The sequence below is a fragment of the Triturus cristatus genome, chromosome 3_1 (genome assembly GCF_964204655.1).
Source record: "Triturus cristatus chromosome 3_1, aTriCri1.1, whole genome shotgun sequence".
NCBI classification, from domain to species: Eukaryota; Metazoa; Chordata; class Amphibia; order Caudata; family Salamandridae; genus Triturus; species Triturus cristatus.
This window is the reverse complement of record NC_140583.1, coordinates 243723086-243747050: the sequence shown is the minus strand read 5'-3', so window position 1 is coordinate 243747050 and position 23965 is coordinate 243723086. Positions and strand designations below refer to the sequence as shown.

At 43.8% G+C, this 23965-nt stretch overlaps 1 protein-coding gene across 2 annotated transcripts in view; it reads left to right on the top strand.

The window, feature by feature from the left end:
• UBE2Q2 (ubiquitin conjugating enzyme E2 Q2) overlaps window positions 1–23965 on the top strand; it is an 844760-nt gene that overhangs the window by 144025 nt on the left and 676770 nt on the right. For both annotated transcript variants that reach the window (XM_085643780.1, XM_085643779.1), the window contains exon 2: window positions 10238–10342. In XM_085643780.1, coding sequence (XP_085499906.1) covers window positions 10238–10342 — 105 coding nt within the window. The remainder of the gene's footprint in view (window positions 1–10237; window positions 10343–23965) is intronic.

Genomic DNA, 23965 nt, shown 5'->3' with positions numbered 1-23965 from the left:
CATGATAAAGTGAGGACCACTTTGGATGTAGCCACAGCGCTCAAGCAATATTCGTGAGACATGTACCTGTAGAGACGCTTATTATATGTCTCCTAAACAAGAAAATCTACTTTGTGCCGAGTGAGCAGCCAGGCTGAGAATCTTGCCTTAGTTCAAAGATACCTTACCTCTTTCTTGGGACATGTCAACTCTGTCCTGTTTGCTTCCTACATCTCTTCAGTTGTGGTCACATCTCTTCAGTTGTGGTCTGGCTGACTTTCATTTTCACTTTTATTTGAGGCAAACATAGCTGTCACCATTCCTGTAGGTGGCTGTCGACTACCACTTAAACCGCAATTTGAGTGAGGACAAGTTTTCAAAGGAAAATTGGCGAGATAGACTTCTGCAAGAATTGCTTCAAGAAGCCAGTGTTCTTGATTATGGTTTGCGTATTTCTTTTACATAGTTTCAATTTTGTTTTAGTTTGTTTTGTGAATCTATGACACAACTGCAGGTGACTGTGTGGGAACAGCCACCTGAAGAATAGCTGTTGACATTTTCTTCCTGTCTTTGTGAACACTACAAAAAGCTTACTTTTGCAAAAACTATGGTTATTCGCAGGATAGTACAAGGGGGTGACAGCTGTTCTTTAATTTATGATGCAGTTTCAGTTGGGTAAAATGAGCTTAGAACAAAAATCAGAACTGAGCCAATTTTTAGGGGTGACGTCACAGTGCAGCTGGCTGCTTAACTTATTTATTTTTCTCCAATTATTGAACCTATTCATAGAGTGGGCTTTGGCTATGCCCAACAGGAGTGTTATCCTTCCACCCCTTGCTGTTGGCTGTTTGTATCGATGCTTATTTTCTTTCTAGTTGGTAGCATGACATCTTCAGGAATGGTTCGAGGCTCAATGTCAACCTCTGGATAGCCCCAATTCTGAAATGCTATAATAGCTCAGAAGATTGATGTGAGGGAAGCATGTGGGCAGGGAAGGGCTGTGAAGGAGACCTGTAGAATAAATAGCAAGATGTCATGAGACGTCTTCCTTCTAGATCACTGATGTGTGTGTGTGTGTGTGTGTGTGTGTGTGTATATCGATCAATTGATATATCTGTCGATAGATCTATCGATCGATATATCTATTCATAGATATATTGATCGATAGATATATCGCTATCTCGATCTATATTGAACGATTATATCTATCTATCTATATATATATATATATATATATATATATATCAGTTCTCCAATACCCTTGGCGAAAGAGGGAAGCACACATTTAATATATTTTAATTTTGCCAGAACATAACATAAAGAGTGCATCCCCGACGCGTTTTGGTCTCCTGACCTTACTCATAGGGGTAGCAGGCAAATCAACTTGTCATGTGACTGCTGTCCTTTTATACCTACGACACTTCTGATACAGCAGTCCGACTGGAATACATCTTTTGGTATAAATGTCACAGTTCTTATAATTACTTCCAATAGGTTCACTCTGGTCATTCCTTTAACCCCTTCGATGCTCATGACGGAATGGTTCCGTCATGAGCATCGGTGCCCCTGTGCTCATGACGGAACCATTCCGTCATGAGGCCAGGGGCACGAAATCCCTCTGCTGCAGACAGCAGAGGGATTTCTATTTAATGCCTTTGACCTTAGGAGCTGGGGAAGAGCTTCCCCAGCTCCCGAGGCCCCCTCCCTGGTTTCTGTGCAATGAAGATCAGCTTGCACGTCGCGCTGTCTTCATTGCATAGAAACCGAAACTGAAATGAGCCTTTAGGCTCATTTCAGTTTCACTTTGTATGTGCTCAGGGGGCTATCTCAGCCCCCCGGGCATATAGAAAGACGGGAGAGGTATCATTGGAAAGGGGAGAATCTCCCCTTTCCAATGGTACCCCTCCCCAGTGGATCCCTGTTTGGGGATCGCCACAGGAGGGCGATCCCCAAGCAGGGATCCACCCACTAGACACCAGGGAGGGGGGAGCGGCCCCTTAGGCAAGGGCTTTTGCTCCCCCAAAATATTTTTAGTGCCATTTAGTCTTTTTGCCCCCCCGGGGGGCAAAAAGCCCACTAGACACCAGGGATTTATTTTTTGTTGTAAATTGGGGTGGGGGCTGCCCAATATGGGCATGCCCATACCCCCACCCACCCTCCGCAAAAATGACAGCCTTTCTGCCCCCCCTGGGGGGCAGATGGGGGCATTAGCCCCAAATCTGCCCCCCCCCCGGGGGGCAAAAAGCCCAGTAGACACCAGAGATTTTTTAGGCAAATTTTAATTAGGGTGGGGGCATTGGCCTGCCCGTTTTGGGCAGCCCCCACCCTAATTAAAATTAGCCCAAAAACTCCTTGGCGTCTAGTGGACTTTCTGCCCCCCCTGAGGGCAGATGGGGGCATTAGCCCCAAATCTGCCCCCCCCCCCCCGGGGGGCAAAAAGCCCAGTAGACACCAGAGATTTTTTAGGCAAATTTAAATTAGGGTGGGGGCATTGGCCTGCCCGTTTTGGGCAGCCCCCACCCTAATTAAAATTTGCCCAAAAACTCCTTGGCGTCTAGTGGACTTTCTGCCCCCCCTGAGGGCAGATGGGGGCATTAGCCCCCAATCTGCCATGCCAGGGGGGTAAAAAGCCCAATAGACGCAAATAGATGGGGCAAATTTGAATTAGGGTGGGGGCTCCCAAAACGTGCATGCCCATGCCCCCACCCCCACCCCCCGCAAAAATAACAGCATTCCTGCTCCCCTGGGGGGCAGATGGGGCAGTAGCCCCCAATCTGCCCCCAAAGGGGGCAAAAAGCCCACTAGATGCCAGGGTTTTTTTTTGGCAAATTTTAATTAGGGTGGGGACATTGGCATGCCCGTTTTGGGCAGCCCCCAACCTAATGAAAATTTGCCCAAAAACCTCCCTGGCATCTAATGGACTTCTACCCCCCCACTAGATGCCAGGGATTTTTGGGGGCAAATTTGTATTAGGGTGGAGGGTCCCAAAAAGGGCATGCCCATGCCCCTACCAAAATTACAGCCTTCCTGCCCCCCTGGGGAGCAGATGGGACAGTAGCCCCCAGTCTACCACCCCGGGGGGCAAAACACCCAATAGACGCCAGGGATTTTTTGGGGCAAATTTTAATTAGGGTGGGGGCATTGGCATACCAGTTTCGGGCAGCCCCCACCCTAATTAAAATTTGCCCCAAAAACTCCCTGGCGTCTAGTGGACTTTCTGCCTCCCCTGGGGGGCAGATGGGGGCATCAGCCCCCAATCTGCCCTGCCAGGGGTTAAAAAAGCCCACTAGATGCCAGGGATTATTTTGGGGCAAATTTGAATTAGGGTGGGGGTTGCCTAAAACGGACATGCTCAGGCCCCCACCCCCTCCCTGCAAAAATTACAGCCTTTCTGCCCCCCGTGGGGGACAGATGGGGCAGTAGCCCCCAATCTGCCCCCTCGGGTGGCAAAAAGCCCATTGGATGGCAGGGATTTTTTGGGGCAAAATTTAATTAGGTTGGGGACATTGGCATGCCCGTTTTGGGCAGCCCCCACCGTAATTAAAATTTGACCCAAAAACTCCCTGACGTCTAGTGGATTTTCTACCTCCCCTGGGGGGCAGATTGGGGCATCAGCCCCCAATCTGCCCTGTTGCGGGGGTAAAAAGCCCACTAGACGCCAGGGATTATTTTGGGACAAATTTTAATTAGGTTGGGGGTTGCCCAAAACTGGCATGCCCATGCCCCCACCCCCTCCCCGAAAAAATTACAGCCTTCCTGCCCCCCCGGGTGACAGACGGGGCAGTAGTCCCCGATCTGCCCCTCCGGGGGGCAAAAAGCCCACTAGACACCCGGGATTTCTTTAGGCAAATTTTAATTAGGGTTGGGGCATTGGCATGCCCGTTTTGAACAGCCCCCACCCTAATTAAAATTTGCCCAAAAAAATCCCTGGCATCTAGTGGACCCTCTGCCCCCCGGGGGGGGCTGATGGGGCAGTAGTCCTCAATCTGCCCCCCTTGGGGGGCAAAAAGCCCACTAGACGCCAACGATTACGCTGGCTTTTTTATGGGTGGGGCTGCCCAGAATGGGCATACCAATGCCCTCACCCCCCAAAAAATAGCCACAGTGTTTCTGCCCCCCGTGGGGGCATATCGGGGCAACCCCCTCCCCCCCGATGCCCCCCCGGGTGGCAGAAAGCCAACTGGGCACAGAGTTGTTTTTAGCAATATGCCTACCTGTGGATTATGGACCCTAGCGCAGCCGGCACATAGGGAAACCTACCAAACCCACACATTTCTGAAAACTAGACACCCGGGGGCTTCCAGGGAGGTATGGCTTGTGTGGATCCCCTAACGTTTCCCTACCCAGAATCCCCTGCAAACCTCAATTTTAGCTGAAAAATTCACTTTTTTCACACATTTTGGTGTGCGAAAGTTGTAGCATCACCGGGCTGACACAAATTTCCTACCACCCAGCGTTCCCCTGGGTCTCCCGATAAAAATGGTACCTCACTCGTGTGGGAGGCCCAAGTACCCGCGACAGGCAAGGGTCCAAAACGTAGTGCGCCTCAACAGGCAAGGGTCCTAAACGTAGTGCGCCTCACCACGTTTTGGGCCCTTGCCTGTCGCGGGTACTTGGGCCTCCCACACGAGTGAGGTACCATTTTTATCGGGAGACCCGGGGAAACGCTGGGTGGTAAGAAATTTGTGTCAGCCCGCTGATGCCACAACTTTCCCACACAAATGTGTGAAAAAAGTGAATTTTTCAGCTAAAATTGAGGTTTGCAGGGGATTCTGGGTAGGGAAACGTTAGGGGATCCACACAAGCCATACCTCCCTGGAAGCCCCCGGGTGTCTAGTTTTCAGAAATGCATGGGTTTGGTAGTTTTCCCTAGATGGCCGCCGAGCACCGGGCCAAAAACCCAAGTGACCCCCCTTGCAAAACCAGGTGGTTTTGCGATAGGCCATTTTGATGTCGCCTCACAACGTTTTGGGCCCTTGGCTGCCGCGGGTACTTGGGCCTCCCACACAAGTGAGGTACCATTTTTACCGGGAGACCTGAGGGAACGCTGGGTGGTGGTAAATTTGTGTGAGCCCGGTGATGCCACAACTGTCCCACACCAAAATGTGTGAAAAAAGTGATTTTTTTTTTCAGCTAAAATTGAGGTTTGCAGGGGATTCTGGGTAAGGAAACGTTGGGGGATCCACGCAAGCCATACCTCCCTGGAAGCCGCCGGGTGTCTAGTTTTCAGAAATGTGTGGGTTTGGTAGGTTTCCTTATGTGCCGGCAGAACTAGTGTTCAAAAACTACAGCTAGTCACTTTGCCAAAAAAGGGTCATTTTTCCCTGCAAAATTGAGGTGTGGCCACATTGCGTTTTGCGCCGTTTCCTGTCACGGGCACTAGGCCGACCCGCACAAGTGAGGTACCATTTTTCTCGTAGGACTTTGGGGAACGCGGGATGGGTGGAAATATGTGGATCCACGCAGCTTCCAGAACTTTCCATCACAGAAATGTGGGGAAAATGTGTTTTTTTTTGTCAATTATTTACGTTTGCAAGGGATTCTGGGTAACAGAGCATGGTGGGAGGCACTCAAGACACCCCATCCTGGATTCCCCTGGGTGTCTAGTTTTCAAAAATGTATAGGTTTGCTAGGTTTCCCTAGGTGCTGGCAGGGCTAGGGTTAAAAAACTACAGCTAGTCACTTTGCCAAAAAAGGGTCATTTTTCACTGCAAAATTGAGGTGTGACCACGTTGCGTTTTGCGCCGTTTCCTGTCGCGGGCACTAGGCCGACCCGCACAAGTGAGGTACCATTTTTCTCGTAGGACTTTGGGGAATGCGGGGTTGGGGGAAATTAGTGGATCCACGCAGATTCCGGAACTTTCCATCACAGAAATGTGGGGAAAATGTTTTTTTTTGTTGTCAATTTTATACGTTTGCAAGGGATTCGGGGTAACAGACCTTGGTGGGAGGCACTCAAGTCACCCCATCCTGGATTCCCCTGGGTGTCTAGTTTCCAAAAATGTATAGGTTTGCTAGGTTTCCCTAGGTGCCGGCAGGGCTAGTGTTCAAAAACTACAGCTAGACTCTTCGCAAAAAATGTGTAAATTTTCAGTGTGAAAATGTGGTGTGTTCACCTTAGGTTTTGAGCCACTTCCTGTCGTGGGCACTATGCCTACCCACACAAGTGAGGTACCATTTTTATCGGGAGACTTAGGGTAGTTCAGATTTGTAAAGCAACTGTTATTACCTATTGATTTTTGATGCATTTCTCCCTTCCAAATGAAAGACATTGTGTAAAAAAAAAGTCATTTTGAAAGATGACCAATAATTGTCATGCAAGTATGAGTATTCCCAATTTCGAAAATGTGCAAATATGCACTGTTTCTAAACTCTGTAATTTGTTCCCATTTCAGAAATACATAGGTGTCTTTCATACCAATTTTTCCATGTATACATTTTCACACTATAATTGCTATATACCCGGAACTAAAAAACAAAAACATTACAAAATGCTGCTCAGTTTTTTACTCTGGGTTCGTTGGGCTCTTGGTGAACCTACAAGTCCTATATATCCCCACAACCAGGAAGGTCCAGCGGATGTAACGGTACATTGCTTTCTAAGAGATGTCATAATTAGAAGAAGTTACAGGTGAAAACGTTGACAGATAAGGCTGCTTTTTTCAACTAATTTTTAATTTTTCCTATATTTAACTGTTAGTTTCTATAAAGAAACCTTGATGGATCTACACAAATGACCCCTTGCTGAATTCAGAATTCTGTCTACTTTTCAAAAATGTATAGCTTTCCAAGATCCATTATTGCTTTTCTACCCATTTCTACCATTATCTGGAAGGAGGTTGAAAGCACAAAAAATTGCAAAAATAGGGTATGTCCCAGAAAAATGTCAAAACTGTGTAAAAAATGTTGGATTTCTGACAAAAATCTGTCATTCCCTAAAAGCTGGAGAAATGGTGATTTCAGCCCCACAAACCCTTTTTTGATATCATTTGCAGAGAAAAACCCAGACGCTTTCATTTGCAGCCACTTTTCCCCATTTTTCACAAAAAAAACATTTTGCTGTATTTTGATTACATTCTGGGAACCCTCTTGGAGAATCCACAAACCCTGGGTACCTTTAGAATCCGCATGATGTTGGAAGAAAAGGACGCAAATTTGGCGTGGATACCCAATGTGGACAAAAAGTTACAGGGGCCTAAGCGCGCACTACCCCAAATAGCCCAAAAAAGGCTTAGCACAAGAGGGGAAAAGACCTAGCAGCGAAGGGGTTAAACAATGTATATGTATCTTTATATCCATCTATCTATATATCTATCTCTCTCTCTCTCTATATATATATATATATATATATATATAGATATAGATATAGATATAGATTACCTACTGGCGGTCGCCAGTAGGTAGTTATAGTTAGGACCACGTTTCCATAGGAAAACCTCAACATTCTATTTTGAATAACTTTGGCGCCGGTCGACGAATCCTCGTGAATTTCTCAAAATAGGTGGGGCGCTACGCTCCGCTCCTACCCTGAAAGTCTCGGGGGGATCCGTCAAGCGGGGGCTGAGATAAAAGGGGGGTCCCAAAACGCGTTTTTCCCATGCATTTTTCCATAGGACCTTTAGAACGAGCTACAGCCCGAACGGCTGAACAGAATTACTCAAAATTTGGCAGAGAGGTAGTCCCTAGGTCAAGGAAGTGCCTTTTGTAGGTTTGGTGTAAATCTGTTCTGTAGATTCTGAGAAAATAGCCTTTAAATCAATATATATATCTGAGCCCGCTTACGGTACGCTTACCGTACGCTTACGGTAAGCGTACGGTGGCGTGCGCGAGCGCGATTCTGATTGGCTCTTAGATCTTAGTAAACATTCGAATCGGTCGAAACCAGGAAGCGGCGGCCGCCATTTTGTGTATTTCAGTCTGAAAAAAAGAGTGAAAACAAGGAAAGGGGGCAATGAGGAGAGTTACAGACCCCCTAACATTTGTAAGGGGGTCAAAGAAGGACAGAAAAGTACAAAGAAAACATTTATTGATTTAAAAAAAAATCACGGGGTACGCGTACGGTAAGCTTACGGTAAGCGTACGGTAGGAAAAAAAAAAAAAAAAATGAAAATCAGATTTAAGTGTTTAGATATTAGGGGGCTCTAAAAAGAGCCGTTGTGTTTATGAAATGATTTTTTAGTGGTACCTACAAGTAAGTACCGATGCAGAGTCTAAGGTTCAAGAGGAAGACTCTGTTCCCTTCATCATTGAAGTGCACACCATCTCCTCTATAAATGTCTTGCATGTCATAACGCAAGTTGTTGTGGTAAATGGCACCCATACCATAGTCACGGAGGAAAGCAGAAACAGATTTGTTGACGTGCTTTCTTGCTTTGTCATCGCACCGCGTGCCCACCGTGCGTGCACGGCACTAACTGCGTAAAGTGCGCGCACGGTGCGCGAAGCGCACCGTGCGCGCACGGAACGAACTGCGTTAAGTGGGCGCGCACGCCACGAATGGCGTAAAGTAACTTAGCATTTAAAAAACCGTACAAATTCACTGAAAAAACCATAGGTTTCACACACGTTATAGTTAGGAATTAGCATTTAAAAAACCTTGCAAATTCACTGAAAAAACCATAGGTTTCACACATGTTATAGTTAGCGGAAATTTTACTGATAAAAAACCAATGAAATTCCCCCGTTATAGTTAGTGCAGGCAACTATAACTCACGCGACCGCAATCTTCTGCTGATGACATATGTGTCTTTATGAAAAAAAAATATTTGTAATATATGTATAGCTAAAAATGTATGGAAGAAGACATGGGCAAATAAGTGACTAAATACAGTATTAGCATCAGCAGAGGATTGCGGTCGCGTGAGTTATAGTTGCCTGCACTAACTATAACGGGGGAATTTCATTGGTTTTTTATCAGTAAAATTTCCGCTAACTATAACATGTGTGAAACCTATGGTTTTTTCAGTGAATTTGCAAGGTTTTTTAAATGCTAATTCCTAACTATAACGTGTGTGAAACCTATGGTTTTTTCAGTGAATATAGATATAGATCTAGATCTATAGATATATATATCTTTGACTGCCCTTAATTACCTGTGAAACAAAAAAAAGCTGTTTTTATTTGAAAGGGGATACACGATATTCCTGTCCCAATAACTTCTTCTGTTAAATCTTCGCAATTCAACAAGTGTAGAGAGTTCATTAATTAACTATTATTTCCTTATCTGAGAAGTAGCCACTGTAAACAGGACAGCTGTATAAGGGTTTACTCCATACCCACCAGAGAAGCCATTAAGCCTTGCATCACAAGGGAAGAGCTAACTCATGGACTTTTGAAATTTCCTGATAAAACCGCAAATTCAGTGCTATTATTTTCACAAAATGTGCTTTTTCACATCGCTTATTTCACGCACATAGTGCGCAAATCAAAGCATTGGGCAAGAATCCCAAAGAGAACAGTTATTAATTAGTCACAGACCCCTGTTGCTTCACAGACCCTTGATCCAAAGTCAAATGAAGACTAGTTTACAAGGGCCACTGCTCGGTGTCTTGAGGCTGTAGGATATCTCTCTTAGAGCGCCAGAGCCAGTGTTAGTTTGCCTGGCGTCTGCGGCACAGAGGGGAGGAGGTGCTCCCGTTGAGTGTCACAAAATAGATGCAGCGGCACAGGCACTCGTAGTGCACATTGATATCCCCACAAACAAATGAGGGAGCAGCGAGTGGTACGAGGGAGTGATCTGGTGCAAGTTCACCCTTACTGCTCCTGCCGGGCCGTTTCGAAAACTTCTCCAGAATGCTGAATATATATATGAATAATCAGCAGTGTGATGCATGCATAGGTGAGCCTTCAAGGCCCGACCCCCTGCTGTCACCGCGCTGATGTCATTGCAGTGTGCGAGCAGACATTCACTCTGCCTTATGGGAGTTGTAGTCATATGGCAACTATCGCACGGCCCTCCTACGAAGATGAATGTGCGCTACCCTACGCACCCTGCTGTATCTAATAACCCCCTCATCTCCACCGTGCCCCTAACCACTCAAGCAAACGGGCATACCGGCTAAATTCATTCACCCGTATACTGGTGATATTGTGTCTTGTTTTATTATTGCTGACTGCATTCCCGGCCTTGACCCCTTGTGTGTGCTTTACGCGTGTGACACTAGTTTACATCTGCCTTTGTGTGACAAACCTTGATACAGCATATCTCCATCCCCATTCATGTGATGAGTTTCATTGTGAACCTCTTTTGTTGTTTCAGGAATCGTATCCATCTTCAGCACCAATATGGTTTGTGGAGTCAGATGACCCCAATCTTACTACAGTGCTAGAACGTTTAGAAGATATTAAAAAGAGCAATACTCTGGTAAGAAATACCTATTTTTAAGTACTGCGCTTAAATAATATCTTGGTGCAGACCATACCTCTGTACTCATGTAAAGGTATTTTTTGTCTAGCCCTCATATACATGAAATGAACCTTTTGTACATTTATTCATGTGAATTAGTTTCAGTATGTTGCATTGTTAAATATATTTGGCTCATACCCTTAAACTGTTTTTTTCATGAAGAGTTTGATATGAGTGAGACACAAATCTTAAAATGTTCTAGTTTTACTAAAATTGATGAATTGCTTTCGAATTCTGGTGTTGCATTCTGGTAGGGTAGCCTTAAACAGTGCTTTAATCTACTAAATTCATATAAAGTATCATTATTTTATGTGCAATTTCTGAGCAAAAAATGTATTGTGTATTTAATAAAAACCATCACAATAAAGCACATTTTCATACAAAGAATAAAAAGGATTAAAAAAATCATTGGATTAAAATGCATAGATAATTATGAAAAATGTTACACACATTCAGTAGCCACATCTAACAGATTGTTCAGTTCAGTTTGGATCGTGTTCATGGACTCAAGAAATTTGCTAATATAAAAATCCTCCTGAGGTATTAACAGTTTAATACTTCCCTGTTGCAGGTTTGTAGTCCCATTTCCTCTAATGTTGCAATGAGGAGGAGTCTTCTGTGAGACAGCTTTTAGGCAGCACCAAACTAGGTGGGCTATGCTTTCTGTGTGTCAGTTCTTGTATTTATGTAGTGGTATATGTGTAGGCACGAACTAGCTGTGAATCCTACTTCATGAGTAGTTCCTTGAAGTAGGATTCACAATAATTTACAAGAGGTGTAATTTTCTTTATGTGATTTCTAATGTGTAGTGACTGTGGATGTTTCCCTATTTATTTTGTTGTAATGTTACATCTGCAAAAAAAGGCAAAAGTGAAGGTCACTGGTTAGAGAAAATGAACTTTAAATTGTAGTAGTTAGTTTGTTGGAGTTTTTTTCCCAAAATGTCTTCTAATTTCTTGAGTGTCTATGAGAGGGTTACAGCGGTGTCCAGCTCGACCTTGCTACTCTTAAAGGTTTGTGGTTTTGAATATTGGAATTGTCTTTGCTAATAATTTTCTTCCATTTTGAAAGCAAACCCTGATTTTTTTTTTTGAGGTAGTTTTTTTTATTTTATAACAGCCGTGTGTGATGGCATCAGTGTAAAAGTTGAAAAGAAAGTCTGGTTGCTTGTCCTAATGTGTGCAGTAATTAATGTTATGTTATAAAGGACTTCTAAAGCGCACATACACTTAAAGGTTTAATGGCGCCGCGAGCACTAGCACAGCAGTATTAAGCTTGTCGGAAAAGCCACGTTTTTTGCAGTTATGAAATGGAGGTTACTGCTCATGTTATCTGGAAGAGAATTCCAGGCACCAGAAGCCAACACCGCAAAGCTGCGCTCCCCACCCCACCCACATTTTCCTCTGGAATTTGGTGACTTCTTGGAGATTAGGATGTGCAGATCTGAGGGTGCACCTGGGAGTATAGTTCTTATTCTTGAAGTAACGAAAAATGGACATTTACTCTGCCAAATTTGAAAGATTGTGCAACCTGTTTTAAACCAAATTCTTTGCGTGATTGGAAGCCAATGCAGTTTTCTTAACAGGGATGTAGTATGGCATCTTGGCTGTTGGTAGATCAATCTAGCTGCCGGGTTCTGGACAAGCTGCAGTCTTTGGCTTGAACCCTGCGGAAGTCCTAGGTTAAGAGCGTTTGCGTAGTCAGTGCGGGATATCGCAAGTACAATCTGGATGATTGCTTCAGTCTAAAACAATTTTCTTATTTGTTTTTATTTTACATATCTGAAAGAAGGCAGAGGTCACTGCTGCAGTTTGGAGTTTCATTGAGAGGTCTTAGTCAATGATTCTACAACTGCCTTTTTAGGAGTGGGAGGGAGACCTAACTCCATAGGCCAAAATGAGGGTCACCAGCAATGCAATTCATTTGCAATCATAATCGCCTTGGTTTTGTCAGAGTTCAACCTTAATTGATGGATATTTATCCAGTCCCGAATGAAAATCGTAGTGCTCTGACAAAATGCTGTCAAATCTGGAGTGTTCACAAGGTTGAGTACTAGCTGCAAATCATCAGCATAGTTGCACAGTCCACCTTTGATGGGAAGTTACCAATGGGCAGATGTAAAGGTTGAAGAGGATGGGGGATAGGGAAGAGCCTTACAGCATTCCACAGCTGAGCAGTTGACCAGACATGGGTGGCTGGTCAACTGCTCAGTCTAACCGAGCAGTTGACCACTCTAAACTTCACTATTAAGTGAAGTTTAGAGTGGTCAAATGCTCGATTAGACTGGAAGATATGGAACCCTCCTTAGGGTCATTCGACTATAGATTAAAATCACCAATAAGTAATATTTTTGCATAATCCATATCCGACACCAAGTCAGTCAAAACAGCCAAACACTGGGCATGTAACCTGTAGGACTATATAGTAAGAAGTAGGGGAATCTAGTTTGATGCCCATATTTTCTGGTAGTGAGGTGAGCGTAGCCAATTTTAGTTGTTTAACGATTACTGGAGTCCCCCCCCCCCCCCCCCCCCCCACCCCCTCCTTTTTTCCTATGAGGTCTATTCATATTTAAGATGTAAAACTTCTCTGGGAGGGCTGCTAAAACATTTGGTGTAGAATCCTCGCTTAACCAAATTTCTGTTAAAACAATATATATATATATATATATATATATATATATATATATATATATATATCGTGATGCCATGCTTCACAGTTCAGAACTGTTGAGAATTAAATAGGTCACAGTTTGCTACCTCTGTATAAGGGATTCCTGTGGTCTTCAATATAGTGGGCAGTGTCCTTCTACCTGTTAGAGCAGGCACTGCTCATCAATGTGTTCTAGTAGATATGAATTGCTGATGGCGCTTACTCCTCTCCTCCAGGTACCCATGTTCCATTTGCGTGGAGGCAATCTGTAGTCAGGCTAGCTGCACCCTGTTTCACTGGCGCTGAAAGGAACTTTGCATTAAAGTGCTAATGGAGGCAGGTGGAAACACGTAGAATTAGACTTGTGGTTAACTAGACTTAGCCACAGTGGCTTTCAGTGAGGACCTTCTTGAAACCTGTTACTGTCCTGGGTTTCCCTAGGTACCTCTCAAGCACCCTTTCTTCAACCTGTCTTTTTCTATATATGGCGCAGAGCCCCTGGTGGCTTTGAAAATACAGGCAGTAAACTGTTATAAATGACATGTCGTACTACCTGGAGTTCATTTCTTGGGTGTCTAGGGCAGGCAGGAGTTTATGCCATGTATGCTACTGTAATGTCCCTTGAAAAGTCTTAAGTCTCTGTTTTGAAAATTAAGTCACAGAGTGAATAATGTGACTTAATAACTTTTCTAAAGAGCAGAACATTTTAAGTGGACTATGATGTGGACGTTCGCGTCTTGTGCTCTGCAGCAGTTCATATAGTTTTAGAAATATGTTGCATATCTTCTAACTTAGTTTTAATTTTGATCAAACGTCCGTTATCCTTTTTAAATGCACCTTTGGTTGAGGCCATGTGTTTTTCTAATAATGGAATACTATCAGTGCTTTGCTTGGCTAAATCTTAACCTCAGGTTGCAGAAGGAAGCTGGTTTCTTTAGTGGTGTGAAGCTCTGGGTCAGATGATAGACTAAAAAGATGCTTTAACGCAGGAAGATTGATACCAACTGATCTGTACAGAGGCTCAAAATCTGGGCAATATTGGTTTACCAAACTTGATTAGTGAGTGATGCAGGCATCTGTTGAACCAGGGTCCTATTGATGGTGTGAATATATGCTACAAAGAAATATAGCCATTAGCAGTGTATCAGTGACTTACTAGGTGTCTCACTACTTTGTAACATAAAGGCTTGCTTGTTCCAGCCTTCAATTTCAGAGGTGAGTAAATGTTAATTCTTTAGTTTCTATCCAAGCACTATAAACTGTAGCCATAAGCCAGTCAATAGGCTGACAATTTAGATTTTGTGATTAGTCCAGAATGTTCTATTTCTCCTGTTGGGCTTGAATACAAAGTTAGCCGGGGTAGCCTAGCAATGGCTCTACAGAAGATTTTTCTCTTCACTCTGGAGATTACTACTTGCTTTAGGTAGTCCAGACTGGTGGACAGGGAGCTAGATGGAATGTTTGCAGTTTAAGGTGTATGAGACTCTGCAGAGTTCTTGACTTCTTTGACTGGAAAAGGATCTCTCTGTTTGTGGTAATCCGAGAACACTGAAGGAAGGAACATAGCAGATATCGTATTTATTCACCCAGCACTATTCCTTGCAGAATGAGTCTACCTAACTGTGTGTACAACTTTACACTAATTGTGATAACGGACAACACTCAAGGTACAATTGGAGTTGTCTGCTGTAGCTATTCGCCCCTGGGTTTTTCCACCCCCACTGAGTTGAATACTTTCTGCAGACCAATGTATTGACCTGAAGGTTAACAGCTCATGGCAAGTCATACTCCAGCCCCCATCCTTCTGACGTGGTTCAAATGAGCACCATACATTTTGTAATAGCATATTTTATTTACAGCACTTGGAAACTGCAGGGGTGCAATATGGAGCATCATAGGCAAACAAGAAGATATATTACTGAAAGATTCTCTAAAGAATCCACTCTGGTGTATGGACTGTCTTAATAAAGTGGGAGCCATGCAAACGAAAGCTCCCTTTAGAAGAGAAATAATCTGAAATAAGAGATCACTTTTTAGCAACCACATTTCAAAGGTTTCAGCCTTAAGGACGCCATCAGCTTATCCCTCAGTTGCAACAAGCGAGCTAATGGAATCACACTTTTAATTGCACAATTAGAAGTACATCCCATAGAGGTATGGGCCAAGACAATACGTGATTCAGTCTAGGCTACCCCCAATCACACCACTGCACTCTGAGGCTGAAACTTGCATCAGGCATGTGGGTGTACTACACCTAAGACTGGGCTGTGGCATAGAACTGGAAGGGAAACCAAATATGCCACCAAAGAGGCTGTCGTACAAAAACACCAGAAGGATGACAGCCTACAGGAGATACAGGAACTGTTGTCAAAGTCCTCAAACGAATACAGTATGAGGGTTTACTCCAATTTACTTTCTGAACATAAATCCAGACTTAACACTGAGACCCCCTTCTAGATCTAAGGGCTGTAAATTGACATGTCAAAACAATAAGATTCAGGATAACTCTTTAGGAAGTAATTTCTTTGCCGGAGTAAGGAGAATATCTAGCCAAATAGATCTGACATTTTTTTTTCAGATCCAGATGATCAAGTAATGTTGCAAATATCTCGGGTTGGTCATGCTAACTGAACATCATGAAATCACATTCTTGCTCTTTGGGATATAATCGGCTCAAAGGGGGGTTCGCAGAATGCTTGTCAGTTGTCTTGGAGCATCTAAGCCATCGCAATATTCATGTGCTCCCATACCTGGGTGAATGTTTGTTTATGGTTTTCTGAAAATGGTGAAATGAATCCCACAATCAAAATACAGCACACAAATTATGCACTGGAATTCACAAGCAACATTTGCAAATCATCTTGCCTTGCCTTTAAGAAAAAAAGAAATTCCTAGATGCGAAGTCGGACACACTCTTGAGTGATGGCATTTCCCTTACAAAAGGGTTCTGCATTACAGGAGCAAGTTTGCATTGATCATAAGTCAGTTTCTTTACATTAAAAAGTTATAAAATTGCTAGGTGTGATGTCGTCTTGCTTTCCCTTGACTCGAATGGTGTTCCTTGAAATTAAGGGTTTATGCTGAACAGAGGCATGGGGATGATAAGTGGTTATTCAGGCAAAAGGAGCTAAAGCCGTGGTCACAAGCCAGGCACTCTGTAGATCTAATTCTCACTATAACAATAGTACACTAACAACCCCCCCATCCTAAAAAATAAAGACACTCTGAAGATGGCAACTTTGTACTGGGTCATTCTGAGGTTCTGCTTGACATCCTCAAAGTCATCTTAGCAATGCCTATTCTGAGGGCATTGGAGAAGGTGTGGACAGAGGCAGGACCTCGCTCTCCCTTCTACCTCAGAAATACATGCTTGGGGCAGTTGCTATTCACTATCTCTCCTGATAAAATCCAGCACCGCAGTACCGGCTACAGGAAGCATAGGATCCAAAGGGACAGAATTCTCGATTGAAGTTTACTGCGGCTTTTTGTCGAAATCAATGTGTTCTAGGAAGAAAAGAGAAACTGAAGGAAAGCCATAAATAGCAATCCAATGGTCCCTTGACTGACTCTCATAACTCCACTGGACTCTGATGTTTCCAAATTGACTAAGATGACCGTTTTTAGATTTTCTTAGTCTTAGAAGCTTTTTCTTCTGGGACAAAGACAAGCCAATAGTCTATTAGAATGTAGCTTTCTATGAAATTTAGATCTTGTGATGTATGAAGGTGTGATCTGAAAGAATGGCCCTTAATGTATCTGCCATCATTTCTCTAGATGGGTAGTATCGATCTGAATGGTTTGGTTTGAAACGTGTAATTTCCTTATGAGCGACAATACACAGGGAGCTGTGAACTTTGTGAAGACTGAATGTGCTGACTAAAGGGAAAACATTTACTTTGTTCTAGAAGTGATGCTCCTGGAAGGCAAATGTAGTTCTAGTTCTAGGGAGATGTGTGTAGATGTCCTGTAGTACAAGAACACCATGAAAGTTGCAAGGCGGCGAAACTGGTTTGTGCACTTGGAAACTAATGGGGTGTATGAAGGAATTGACATCCCCAGCATTGAATTGTTATAAACCAGAAACCACCCAAGATCTAGATTTCAAATTAAATTCCTTTCGTCTGCTCTATCGTTTTTACTGGAACTCTTGTCCTTTTCAAGTGACTCTCTTAGACATAGTCTCACAACTCCTGATGTATGAATTCAATGGCCAACATAGACTGTCCTATAACACTTGAATTGCTTACCAGAAAGGTAACTTGTAGCACCATGAATGCCAGCAGAGTATAATGGTGTCCTTCCAGATTTGTGGGAAACAACTAGTCTGCTTCATACTGCAACCTCTGTATAGTTGAAGCTGGCAGTGGGTGTTAGATGTCCTCCGGCGGGTCTGGTACTGAAAGCCCTCCTGTTTGCCACCTTCTGAAATGATTTTTGGGTAGCCCTGGCAGCGTTTCTTGGTAGAATGGCCATCACCACATGGCAGCCACATACTACCCAGAATAGCGGAATGAGTTTCAATCTTGGGCAGATGATTGTACATCAAGCACACACAAGATGATGCAAATAGTGTAAACCTTTGTAAGTCATCCTGTGTAGCATTCCAATCATATTTTCTTTTCACCCAATGTCCTACTTTAGACTGAGGCCTGCCTTATGCAAACCATTACTGCCCACCTCACCCTTATGGTAATGGTTCTTCCTGAACTGCTAGGTGTGGCCCCCTCCAGAAGGGAACGCAAACAATACCATGCCAGTTTTGGTCTTGTTAGTCCTTGTCAATGAGGCATAGCTCAGATCCTATGGCACAGCAAGCAAGCTCTCCATGCTACTGGAATCAAGCTATCCTGGCTGAAGAGGGGTGAAACCCCGAAACCGGTCCTAGGATGCTTGTTTCCAGTCCAAGGAGGACCTGGCTTAGCAATTCGGGCTGGACTGTTCCCATGAGGCACAGGGTCAAGACTGATTTGCATATGGCTGGGTTCAAACTGGAATGGCATGGTGAGCAAAAAACGATGGATTTAGGCCCAGATCTCTGTACTGGGGTGAATGTATGACATTGTTCTGCATTCTGTCCATCAATTGTTGTTTTTACAGCAAGCAAGCTACCCATGTCTGGGCATACCCTTGGTCATTGAGGTCAGTATGCCAACCACACAAGGTGATGGGCGAAATGCTGAAGATAATCTAATCCATTGGCAGTCACTTTGGGTGCACTACATCTCATTGCATTTCGCCCACAGTGCCACCCTTTGCAGAGGCCAGTCTTATTCACATCCGTACTAACCCTGCTCCTCATGGGTTCAAAACGATTTCTGCCTTGCTAGCGGAAATTTGCATAGAGTGGCACAGTGGGCAAAACATCATTAGTTGGAATGCTACCCAGAGCTCTTTATTATCGTTGGGGTAAGTGAAGTAGGTGGGCTGCATCAAATTGGATTTTGGGGATATCCACATAAAATAAATCTGCTTAGAATCAATTTAAATTTAATGTATTTGCTGAGTGGTTATTCTGAAAGTCAGGAATGAATCTAAATTCCACGCACGCATTGTTAATGGAACTTTGGAACAAGCCATGGTTCCGGGTAGAGGTCCGACCTTTTCAAGTAGCTGTTGTTGCTTTTAAATGCTTTAGTCCCATTTATGTGACTATAAATTCATGACTAAAAATACCACACAGCAAAATAAAAACCAGGTCGGAAGGAGCTCTTTCCTCATGCACTTGGTAAGGTTGAAAATTCTGTACCGACTGGCATTCTGTGTGTTGTTTCACAACAAGACACTTGGAGTGCTGGCCCCTTGTGGGAGGCACACTGGGTTATGGTAGGTGGAGGGACCCTGATCTACTTCTTGAAATCTGATGTCTGTCTAATCCAGTACTGCTCCAGGTGTTTGTCAGACCAAGATCATTCGCAGTATCTTCTTTTCCTCATTGACCGGGTTTGAGAGCCTACTGCTTAAGCTCAGCAAACAGGTCAGCTCGCTATGGGTGCATAGTACTGTAGTGGGCATTTGGAGTGCCCTATTTAATGAAGAACACATGCCGTCTGAGCCCTAAATCAGTGTTGGCTACCCGCCACTTCTTTGTTTAGATTTAAGAACCCTCTTAGACCCTACATTTTGATGTCTGCATGGTAAGCTCATACTATATTGTGCTTTTGCGGTGTCTGAATCATTTATTTAGGTCACTTATATCGCGCACGAATCATCCCAAAGGGATCTCTCGGCGCCTGGGGGAAAAGGCTAGCGGTCAGTGAGGGGCAAGCTTAGAAGAGCCAAGTTTTAAGCAGATTTTTAAATTGGGACAGATGCGAACATTGGCGGATTTGTTCAGGGAGGCCGTTCCATAATTTGGGGGCCATATAAGAAAAGGAACGACCCCCCCCCCCCCCATTTTTTCCTTCCTGATTCTTTGCCCACACAGCATCTTACGATTGCTAGATCCAAGCAGATTTGTAGGTTGATACCATTTAAGTTTATTGGTCCGATAAACCGGCCCCAGTCCGTGCAAGGACCTAAAGACCATACACAACATTTTGACCCGTTAATTTACTGGAAGCCAGTGTAATTGACGTAGGAGCGGCAAAGAAGGGGTTTGGGCTGGTTTGTCAAGAGCAAGGCGGGCAGCTGGATTTTGCACCACCTGTAGTTTGGATAAAAGGTCCTCCCTAATTCCTACCAATAAGGAGTTGCCATAATCCAGGCGGCTTATTAGCAGCGCCTGGATAAGAGTCTTTCTGGCACTAAGCGGGATCCATGGGAAGATCTTACTCAACATCCGCATGGTCCCGAAACAGGAGGCTGCAAGCGTTTTCACCTGTATCTCCATTGAGAGCTGGTTATCTAACCTTATCCCCAAGTTCCTCGCCCAGCTTCTTGGGGCGGGTGCCTCTCTCAGTTCGGATGGCCACCACTCTGGAGTCCACAGATCAACCTGGCTTTTGTTTTGGCGGGGTCCTTACCAATATGTACAATCAGCTGCATATCATCCGTGTAAGATATAGTTTCAAAGCCACAGTTCCTATTGATTGAGGCCAAGGGGGCCACATATAGATTAAATAATGTGGGACTCAATATAGAGCCCTGTGGTGTACCCCCTTGCCACCGCAGCAGGAGATGACACATAGGACCCTAATTGAACAGATTGGGTTCTATCAGAGAGATAGCTCTGAAACCATTTAAGGGCTAGGTCACCGACAACGACCGAACACAACTTGTTTGACAGTATATTGTGAGAGATGGTGTTGAAGGCCGCCGACAGGTCCAACAACACCAACATAACTGGAGAGTCCCTGTCAAGCGACATCCTAACGGTATCCGTAACTTCAAGCAAAGCTGCCTCCGTGCTCGGATTGGAGAGAAACCAGCAGCTGCACAGTCCGCTGCAGAGAGACAAAACAAAAATCATCCTATCCTCTCCCATTGTCTGATCTGGATTGGGAATTCGTAATGACCCAGTTGGAGTGGAGTTTGGCTACTGGGATCTCTTTACAACACTATTGTTCCTCTAACAATCATGCGAATCCGTATTCTGTAGGTGCTTGCATTTGGTTCTCTTCTCTTGACCTTCCACTCTCCGCAAAGCAGAATTTCAATCTTATTGGTTTACTAATATACAAGATTTTGTGAAGAGACTCTGGGATATTCTTATGCTGAGTAGAGCATTTATTTTAGGAATAAAAATTTAAAATGACCACTCATTTCATAATCGAATGGGTTGGATAATGTTCATATCTGTCTTGACGACAAGCTGACCATGAAGTCCCAGATCGATGCAGTCTCCTCTTCCTGCTTCTTCACTCTGTGCATACTATGAAACCTTCAAGTAGCTCGCCCTGAACACTAGGCGCACAGTCACACAAGCCCTCATTAGTAGCGTGCTGGACTACGGCAATGCTCTCTACTATGGGATTGCTGCACACCTCCTCAGGAGATTATAGACCATTCTGAATACTGCAGGCACTCGTTCTCCACCTCCCTGACGGACTCGCATCACGCCTCACCTCCAGAAACTCCACTGGCTCAGAGTACAGAATAGATGCCAGTTTAAACTGCTGACCTACGCATATAAAGCCCTACACAACCTAGGACCGTTCTACATCAACCACTGCCTCAACTTCCACCAACCAGCCAGACAACTACGCTCCTCCTACCTCTCGCTCGCCCACACTCCCCGTATCAACGGAAAGCTGTGCGAGGGCGCTCCTTTTCCTTACCTTGCAGCGAAAAAATGGAATGGCTCCGGACCTCCCCTTATCTACTGGATTCCAAAAAGAGCTCCCTCTTGGGTGATTAGCTGCACTATAACAATCAACTGATTTATTGATTCCAGGGGTTCATTTGGTCAAGCTAGCATTCTATTTTGTTAATGGCATCCAGAGGTAATGACACCTAATAAATTAAAAATGATCACTTAGGGAAGGGTGAGGGTATCCACCATTACTGGAGAATTCTGTAGTCCGTGTGTAAATGCCAGTTGGATAGCAAAAACTGGGAATCCTGCAATACAGGTCACTACTGAATGACAATCACTATGGAGCACCTGGAAAATCTCTCTGGACCTTTCCCCGAAGTGGCTATAAGTTTCAGTTCTTGTGTTGACCATGAAATCCCCAAAAATCGGTTCCGCAGTGGATCAGAGACAAGTAATTGCATGAGGTTCACCGGTGATTTGAAATTCTGCTTCCGTGATCTAAAATTGGTACCACCTAAGAAGGAAATCGGATGTCAGTGACCCCTGTCTGTACCTGCCTCACCCTCAAAGCTCAGAGCCACCAGCACTGGCTTCAGAAGCGTTAAGAGCCCAAAGTTAAAATCTAGCAATCTCTAGAAACTGACCAAGTCGCTAAGCAACAGGAACATTTGCAACCACAAGATATCTTAAAGCACATGAATATAACTAACACTTGTTGAGTCCCTTTAAATAAATGGCTGAAGGCCTGTCCTATTTTCTGCATCAATATTATGTTGCTACTGGATCAGGAAGAGCCTTTATGACTCTTAAATGTTTGCGCTCTGCAACCTTGTCATATATCAAACTTCTTTCGAACATGGAAAAATGAATCATTGCTTGTATGTAAGTTTGAGGTAGCATGGTGCTCAATACAAAATACTTATTACCATGTAAATGACCAAAGATATCATTGTGAATCTTTAACAGCTGTGGATAAACGAGCGCTCGCCCCTGCTATGCTTCCAAATAGCCCATCCTCCCTCAGGTAAATGGGGGGGCTAATACAAGAGGACTCTCCTAAGTTATACTCTGAAACCTGTTAGAATGTTTCACTAACTGCATGCCCTTGATCTTAGTTCATTGACTATGAGCAGTTTGACCAGTACACCCTCCCAATGCTGGCTGTTGGCTCTGATTTTTTGGTGGGAACAGTCTAACAAATCTCTGCCATCCTTTGATAGCAGAGTGGTTATTGTTCTGTTGGATGAAGGACCCAACGAGTTTGTGGATTCTGTCTTCTAAAAAGCAGCATAGAACACAGGGACCATAAAATTTCCTCTCCAGAATACCATGCACTTCGAAGTTTAAGCATAGTAGGCCTAGGTATAACAAAGTTAATTTCATCCACGGTCCTATCTATCATGTCCGACTTGTAAAGACTTTAATAATAGTAGACTGATGCTTTGGTTATCTCTGTAGGTTGTGTCAATAAGTCACCATTATGATTATATATAGCTGGGATAGCCATCTGTCGATCTCTGCTGCAGTCAGAACACCAAGGGTTTGCCCTGGTTCACCCCCTGTCCAGTGTCTCCACTTCAACTTTGAAGACTTGTTCTGCTGTAGAGGTAAAAGGCATATGAAGCAAAAACATCTTTTTAAAAGGTCAGAATTGTACTGCACACTTAACATAATTGAGTGTTCTATGTGAAAATGTTCACCTGCGGCTTCATTCCTCGAAATCGCTAAGGCCTGCATCATGAGGCTTTGAAATGCAGATTGCGGGGGGTTTTTTTTTTTTGCTTGTGATAATTTATAGTTTGTGGCTTGCTTTCCCCAACTATTTCGGAGGAGTGTTAATGACAGTTAAGGGTGGCGAGACATGGCCCAGATCTATATATATTAGAGAAGTTGAATGAGCCGGCAAACTCCTGCCAGTATCTCACATCATAAAACCACGGACAATAATGCTAAAATAACTTTATTCCGTTCTGTCTCCAAGCTTTCCTCTGGTAATCTGAGGTTAATCATCAAAATTTGAAACCGCTTCCATAGACTGAATGTACCATAAAGAAAGATTGAAAGTGAAAGGAAAAGTGCATGCGTTAAAGGAGAAGGAATATTTCTATTTTACCTACAGTGATAATAAATGACAAGACAGTACCCCTTGCCGAGGAAGAATTAGCCAATAATGTTAACTTTGTGCTGCCTTGGTAGGTGGTGGTTCCTAAGGTTTCCAATTGTCCTATATTCCTGGCCATTCAATTGTCCTGAAGTTGAAGGGTGTCGGTTAACGGACATTTAGCTTCTTTGTACAGGATCTATATTTGCCCATTGTCCAACATCACCACATTCTGTATTACCAATAAGATTTGCATTGGTTTAGAAAATCCTCTTGCCTTGCCTTCTGTGGACTTTTCGCTTACATCTGCTCACCAGCTCTCCAATTTTGATTCTTGACAGTATTTCACAGTCGTCTTTTGTATGGTCTCTGACGGCAGAACACATTTTCCTTCATGAAATTACTGTTGATCTAAACTTGCTCACTACCATTCAAATATCGATTGGACAATTTTAAACCTGCTTGTCTCGCTTTCAAGGAAATAAACGGAGCCACACCTGTGAATGAATGTGGAGTGTTAAGACTATAACATATCTTGAATTTCATCAGAAGTAAATTGTACTCCATTGTCCGCTGTGAAAACCTTAGGGATATCTTCTGCAAAGAGTGCATCACGTAAAAATGTTATCACCAC